The sequence below is a fragment of the Austrofundulus limnaeus genome, unplaced genomic scaffold, assembly GCF_001266775.1.
Source record: "Austrofundulus limnaeus strain Quisiro unplaced genomic scaffold, Austrofundulus_limnaeus-1.0 Scaffold35, whole genome shotgun sequence".
NCBI classification, from domain to species: Eukaryota; Metazoa; Chordata; class Actinopteri; order Cyprinodontiformes; family Rivulidae; genus Austrofundulus; species Austrofundulus limnaeus.
Window position 1 is genome coordinate 461,046 of NW_013952437.1, and position 7,951 is coordinate 468,996.

Sequence of the window (7,951 nt, forward strand, 5' to 3'; positions counted from 1 at the left end):
ACACACACACACACACACACACACACACACACACACACACACACACACTAACACACACACACTGCTATTAAACAACCTGTGGATGAACGTGAGTAAAGTTGATCCCAGAAGCAGAAATAAACTTCCTGTTTTATGTGTATCTTTATGAGATATGTGGCTTTCATGGTCATTTAGGTTCTAACATTATAAAGTTAATCAAGTTTAGTAAAGGCCCTGTCACTCTAGACACRTTATGCCAACTTATGAAACATTTTTATGTCTAAATTGCTAATAAAAGTTTTATATTTGATCCTTTTGTTTGAATTACATTATGTACACGCCGAAAAGAAGCTTCCTGTTGATTTTTTCAGTTCCATCTTCAATGTAGATGTCTTTAACATGTTCACGAGTTGGCATAAGTTGTCTAGTGAGACAGGGCCTTAACCACTGAGTGTTTGTTTTTAATACAAAACATGTAATAAACATGAGGATGTGCCATTAGATGAAAAAAAAGTAGGTTTCTGAAGGTTTTAATTGGAAGGCAGGCTCACCGTTAATTCCAGTTTGGTGTGACATCGTTTGGCTTCACGTCCCACTCATGCAAGAAAGACCACGTCCAGGTTCTCCGTGTCCCCTCTGAGCAGGTGAGCTGCCTCACCTCTGATGGCAGGCAGACGGACTCACACGTACGAATGACATAAACGCCTCGAGGGTGACTCGGGAGCTTCCCAACACTTGAAACACAATCTGCGGAAGCGCAGCTAATGAGCAATAACGTGCCGGTCAATGGATACGCCACCCCAACAATGCATCTGAATCGCTCCGCATTGTCAGTGAACGCAACTTTGTCTGACAGCAGAGGGGTGGTGGTGGTAGTGGGGTGGGTGAAGCTGGTCACAGGCTGTCCTGTACCTGCCCAGTCGGCGCAGAGGTATTCAGATGATGGTGATGACAGCGGCGGTCAGTGCGGGGCTTCCAGAGGAGGCTGCTGTGCCAAATGTAATGACATTTTAGCACTCCTCAAAGAACGGCCCATCAACTCAGGCAGACGAAACTCCACCATCTCAAATTCCAGCCACCTGGTCACAGAAACGTGACACCAAGCAAGAATCTGACCGATACATTTCAACACTGCTCCCCCGTCACAGGAACCTGTGCTCAGTCGATTCGGTGCATTTGATCAGTGAGTGCGTAAACGAAGGGGCAACGGCGCTTTTCACAATTTGCCACGATATCTTTTGAATTAAAGATATATATTGAGACTTTTAAAGACATGAAACATCAATCTTCAGTTTGTGTAACGCAAAGATCCAAAAATAAAATCTAAATGCTCAAAGAGATCTCATCGCTGACAGCTGACTCGCAAAGAGGACAGATAAATAAAACTTTGAGAGTGCTAAAAACTTTCATGCCTGATTTCTTCTTTCTCACACACACCTGCATGGGGATGTGGGTGAGGGAAAGATAAGTGTGTACCTGTGAGGTTACCTGTGATGGGATCATCCATTATTCACTCAGTGGTGACTACACTACCCCAGCGTCTATACATTATTCAACATGGCTCCCACCCCTCTCTCCTCTGCTTCAGGAAGACACACAAACACGAACAAAATACATACGTTTACCTGACAAAATCTCACAAAATCATGTGACTGAACATCAGTTTGTATTTCATAGCATTATTATTATCTATAAAATTAATTTATGTACACTGATTCAAAATACATAAAACCATAAATGTTTCTGTACAGGAGATACGGTGATATGAAGTTGCAGAAGTTCATCATCACCTGCTGCTGAAGCTGGAAACAGGATGATGTTTACGCCTGTATTTGTGCCCATTTTTTTTACCAGCTGATACATTTTAATAAAACTCTCAAAGAAGTAAACTTTAGATGTACAAACAATTAACTTTTGAAGTCAAGCCTATTGAAAGTTGAGCGATTTTATAAAACAGATATTACAGATACTGAGCTAAAATATGAAGTGATAGTAACTGAGGGTCATCTTCATGACACACATTGAGCTCTAATATAAACCACAATATCACATATGATTGTGAATACTGTAGTTTGTTGCAACTAAAACTGTAAGAACTTTGTAATTTCTCAACAGATGGTGATTTTAGTCAAACACAGTAGGTGATGCGGATTTCTTCAAGGAATTTGAGGCTTTAAAATGATTTATCGTGAAACATCATCTATTTTTAACATATTATTGATTTGAAATTTAAAAAGTAGAATACTATACTCCAGTGTTTCAAACCCTGGTCCTCAAAGCACACTGTCCTGCATGTTTTAGAAGTTTCTCTGCTTTAACACACCTGATTCAGATGATTGCAGTTCAACAAAAGCCTGTTACTCAGTTATCAAGTGGAATCAGGTGTTGAAGCAGGGAAACATCTAAAACAGATAGAGCAGTGTGCCTTGAGGACCAGGGTTGGGAGTGTGTAGCTGCTGTTTTTGATTACACTATATCTTTTAATTTTAACATGTTGGTTGATCTAAATAAATTTACGATATGAAAGACAAAAATTTAATGAAAATCCTGCTAACTGCAGCTAAAAAAAAACAATCACCCAAACATGTCTTCAACCGGACCCACCCAAACTGTAGGACTGGATGAAAACGGTTGAGGAAACCCACAAAACGAAGAGGTTAACATTTATGTTGAGGTTGCGAGCTGAACTGTACCAATTAAAATGGAACAAATGGTCTTGATTGTGTAAAAACAATTATCATGATTAGTCGTAGTCCTGTGAAATGATGGATGCTGCTCATTATCTACCTGAGTGTAAACCTGACTGCTGCATTATGCCTGTAATTTCAGCACTATTATTTTTATAGGATTGTGACTTTTATCTGTTGCCGATATTTGCTTGTTCATAATTTTCTGTTCAGTTATGTATGACAAAAAAAGAACAGCCAATAAAAACTAAGTGTAAAAGAAATAAATGTATGATAGAGAAGCTGGTGATAATAAGATAAAAAAATGTTTCTTAATACAAACGTTTATTAGCAAATACTGGAACTATAAAAACATCAAGTAAAATAATTACAAAAGTTCAAGTTATAAATGGAACATAAATCAACCTGAACTGTAATAAAAACATTTTTAAGACAAAACTTGTTTTTTTTCTGCTAATTCTTTCTAACATTTTTGTAATACAGATTTGAAAAACACTTTAGCTTTTAAAAGTTGAAACATGTCTGTTTTTAGTTGTAACTTTTTAAGTAAAAAGTTTCTTGCGGTGTTAAAAAAAATTTGTAACAAAAATATGTCACCTCAGTGTGTGGTGGAAAAGTGTTTTGGTCCCTCTAGAAATCATCACCACACGGGAGCCAGAACATCTGTAAAAAAACAAAAAAACAAAAATTAAATAACATCAGAGTTTTCTCTTTTTTCAGCAGCCTCTTTGTGATATAAGACATTAGCTCCCACCATGGAGGTGCAGGCGCTGGCGAACGTCATGTACAGAGGGTTAAACTGCAGCGTGTTGATGGGTCCTTGATGTTTGCCGTCCAGCACCGCCACCTTCATCCCGCTCTCGATGCTCCAGACGTGAACTCTGCCGTCTTCCGAACCTGAGCGAGACAGACTCTCTGCTCAGTCTCCACGCTTCAGGAGGAGAGCCAAAAATAATCCGAAACTACGGCAGCTTACCGATCATAACGAACTGCGAGTCTGGAGTGAAGCAGGCCTCCAGGGACGCTCCTTTACTGTTGTTGTAGCCCTGAAATTCAGAAAACAATGGCCGCTTACAGAAGCCACATAAAAACAGACGTCGTACAGCAGGATTGTGGTGACATTTGTCTTACTGAAAATGTGTGCTGCACAGATCCAGTGAAAGAGTTCAGGACACGAATAGCTCCGCCGTTCGTACAAATGAGAATGTGCTTCCCATCCTTACTGAACTTGAGTCCGGTCCAGTCACAGACACGATTAAACCTGGTCTCAAAGCAGGAGAACGGACCCTTTAATGAGAAAATTTAAGATAATATTAGTTTTATATATACAGTATCAGAGATAGTTTATATCACATGTGTCAAACACAAGGCCCGCGGGCCAAATGTGACTCCCGTGGCCACATTTGTGGCCATCTGAGTATTTCTGTAGATGACAGCAGTCTGACTTGTGCTGGAAGTCTGAAGTGTACAGTGTGAACAGGAATGGTGAGAGTACAGTTCCCTGTGGTGCTCCTGTGCAGCTGACCACCTGGTTAGACACACAGTCCTTCAGTCTCACAAACTGTGGTCTGTTTGTCAGGTAGTCTTTGATCCAGGCGATTGTTGAGGCCTCCACCTGAGTCTTCTGGAGTTTCAGACAAAGCAACTCAGACTCAAACTCAAACTTTTACTTTAAAAATGATAAAAACTGAACATCCTACAGTATTTTTACAGTCTTTATTTTACAGTTAAAATATATGTTTATTAAATAAAGTCTAATGTTACAACTAATCATGGATCCCTTTAAAACATGCAGGACAGTGGGCCACAAGGGACAGGGTTGGGGACCTTTGGTGCAACTGATAACGATGTGTTATAGATTAGCATTCACAGGATCTACTGCTGAAACTTTGAGATTCATGGCTTTAAAACACTAATCCACTTTATTGGTCCTGCTTAAATTAGCTTTCAGCTCATCAATCAGGTCAGAATTAAACTCTGTTTACATAAACCGAGGTTGGTCAAAAAAACACTACAACAAGCAGGGACAGACTGCACAAATGGGCTCCTAACATTTACAATACAGAAAATAACTTTGTGTCAAACAAATATTTCAACCAACTGTGCTTGAGGTTTATTTCCTCTCTTGCTGTTTGTGTCATTATGGTACAAGTTGCTTTTAAAGCTTATATCTTGCACCTCAGATATAGCAATTTCTTGTAAATGTATGTGTTCCTAACGTTTCCACAAACCTCCACTTCCAAACATCTGAACTGTGCCTTTGTTAGCTGCTTTTGAAGGTTAAGTCACACACAACACACATCCTTCCCACTCTGAACTGTACCCTGTCAAAAGCACGAAGGTCGTAGAGTTTGAGGACATGTGATTCCACTCCTGCAGCAAATATTAACCCATCCGGGTCAAATGAACAAACAGGTCTCCCCATAGTGTTCGTCAAACCCTGAAACACAAATACAAAAGAATGACGTGAAAGGAAGTCTGGATTTCATCAAATAATCATTTTTTGTTTGTTTGTTTTTTTCCAATGCTGCGATCTGACTTTTTGTTCTCTCTTTATTTCCTGTTGTAGCTTTTTGTGTGTTGGTTCAGGTTTATGGGAGAGTATAACTAGATCTGAGAGCTCAGAGTGGTTTATGGTGAACTTTAAGGTAAAGTAATCTGGGTTTTCAACTAAAACACTAAATGCATCAGAAGTGCAGAAATTGTTTTTCATTGACGTGGTTTTGTTTTTGTACCTCCTCCAAGAACCGTTTCTGTGCAGTATGGGTATGCGCCAAGTACTGTGTGATTAGTCAAAACCTTGTGGATGTGTTTATGTGGAAAAGTGGTTGCACTGACAGCTTTCTGTGGCTGTGCTGGCTGGGAGAGAGTGTGTCTCTGTCAGCCCACGTAGGGAAACTGTTCCACACAGTCTGTCAGGAACGGTGACGTTCGCTACAAGACGAATTTAAAAAACCAGCGCTTCTCCTTGGTTAACAACAGAAATAAGAGAACTTCCTCCTCCAACCACTCCATCATCACCTGAAAATTTAAACATCCGCTCTGTCAACCGTGTTGCAGTGGGAGGGCTTACCAGGACTTCTCCCCTGCGGTTTCTCACTAAGTACAAAATGTCCGGGTGAAAAAAGAACATCTCCCAARCCTTACTCACCTGACAGGTGGGCAAGCGGAGGTCCCAGATGCGGATCGTCTCATCTAACGAACTGGAGATAAATATATCCTCCACTGGAGACATGGAGAGCGCAGTAACCCTGATTACACACACACACACACACGCACGCACGCACGCACGCACGCACACACACACAATACTTTAGCTATAATCAGTTTAGATAAGGCTAAACAGTAACAAAGCATATTTTATTAATTTATTTTTTGTTGCATAAAAGAGAACTTTCCAAATTTCTGCTGAATACAGCCCCTTCTTAGTAAATTAAACGAGAAATATGAGTTTCCTAAACATGTTTTCCATTCTCTTGGGCAAGGACTGATCTGGAGTGGGTTTTTTTTTTTTTGGAACCCAGCCCCGACACAAATTTTGTGTTTTGTCAGCAATGTTTTTATTATTATCAACTTCACACACCGCCGTTTCTAAAATAGCTCTGTCACTAAGTGTGCAGGCCTGACAGAGCTGTCACTTCCTTTTATTTGTAGTCTGTTCAGTTTTGTTGGCTGTACATACAAGGAAACGATGCACCTAATGTAACTCTGTAAACACTGAACTAACCCACATAACACATCTCAATTTAATGCTTACTAGAGACTGTGTATTAGTTAAGTAAAATTTTATTTGTGTAGCAGTTAAAGCAAAGCAGACAGTGGACTGAGGTGGGGGTGAGGGGCATTACAGTGGAGGGCTAGAGACAGGATACTGTATATCGTTCTTTGTAGGGAGCCGGATCTCAAGAATCTTTTTTTTAACAATGTAAAACAGAACAATGATACAACTCTCATGAAGGGTAAAAAAATAAATAAATAAAACTACAAGCTACATGTTAGGGGGCCAGCTAAAGGATATTACAGAAAAAAAACAACTGAGCAAAATAATACAGTGAGAAAGTTAAAACAGTAAATATGTAGAGATCTGTTGTGAGATGATCTTTGCTGATTTCCAGTTTTTTAATGTACTTTAATGAAAAAAGTATACTTTAAATTCATTCATGAAACAGGGGAAGGAGGGCTTGGTATCTCTCCACTTACTACAGTGAATATGGTATTTTGCTAAAAGTATGACTACATTTATGGCATCAGAYAAGGAAGAACTTAAATTATCCACATAAAACAAAATGTCCACATCAAAAGAGGGAATGTTAAGTTTAAGATTTATCCWGTTCCTAATTTCTGACCAAAAGCTTTGTGAATAATGACAGAAGAAAAACAAARGTTCCAAGGATTCATCTTCTGACTTACAAACAGTTCACAAATCCACATCAAATCTGTTTGTTTCAAAAGGAGGTTTTGTCAACCCCGATACATGTTCCCCACATACAAAAACACCCACCCCCTTTGTCTGTTGTTCTTTGTCTCAGTAAAAAAGCAAAGGTGGAGTGTCTGCATTTGAGGAGAAAAARGTGAGAAAATCACAAGGAGCAATATTAATTTGTAAGAAAGGAGCGACTCGGTTCTAGTTCATATTAAAGAGCTGTTCAAAAGATTCAGATCAGTTGATAAAGTGACATCTCCACTGCTGTGGAGCTCTCCTGCTTCAAGTGGTGTGTAGCGAATTCGATCCAACAAAAAAGCTGCTGACGGCTGAGAAGTTTTAGTTCCATGACGCACCTCCAAAAAGAGGTTATCCATGAGTCCGATACAGTTTTTAGGCTTTTAATTGGAAAACAAAATTAAACCGTACGGATGGCGCTTGAAGCATAACGATAACGACGTTCAACAAAAAGTTTTTCCCCAAAACCTCTCGCCCAGCTGCCTGACAAGGCGCATGAGCTTCACCAGCCTGCCTGCAATCACGCCCCTTACATTTATTACCTAGAGGTGCAGGACTAATTTAAACACCTGTGCCACCAAAAAAACAAAACAAAAAAAAAACATTAATTATGGTTCCTACATGGTGCATTACTCACCGTGCGGTGTGGCCAGAGAAATATCGAAGGAATGAGTAGTTCGCGATTGACAGGTATCGGATCGTATCTAAAGGACACAAAACAAAATTTGCTTATTTTCCCCTCAATATACTAAATATTTGTGTTGCATGTGTGTGTATATATTTATATATATATGTGTGTGTGTGTGTGTGTGTGTGTGGGGTTTTTTTATTATTATTATTATTA

The 7,951-nt window shown here is 39.5% G+C and overlaps 1 protein-coding gene across 2 annotated transcripts in view; it reads right to left on the minus strand.

Moving 5' to 3' along the window:
• LOC106516176 (twinfilin-2) overlaps positions 1-7,951 on the minus strand; it is a 14,751-nt gene that overhangs the window by 6,038 nt on the left and 762 nt on the right. The window contains exons 3-9 of one of the 2 annotated variants that reach the window (XM_014006391.1): positions 7,745-7,811; positions 5,818-5,917; positions 4,990-5,106; positions 3,798-3,953; positions 3,643-3,712; positions 3,421-3,563; positions 2,972-3,329 (exon numbers count right to left, since the gene is read on the minus strand). In XM_014006391.1, the coding sequence (XP_013861845.1) occupies positions 3,297-3,329; positions 3,421-3,563; positions 3,643-3,712; positions 3,798-3,953; positions 4,990-5,106; positions 5,818-5,917; positions 7,745-7,811 (686 nt within the window). In that variant the 3' untranslated portion in view covers positions 2,972-3,296. Of the gene's footprint in view, positions 1-2,971; positions 3,330-3,420; positions 3,564-3,642; positions 3,713-3,797; positions 3,954-4,989; positions 5,107-5,817; positions 5,918-7,744; positions 7,812-7,951 lie in introns of those variants that run through there. The other variant, XM_014006392.1, reaches the window with a different exon arrangement.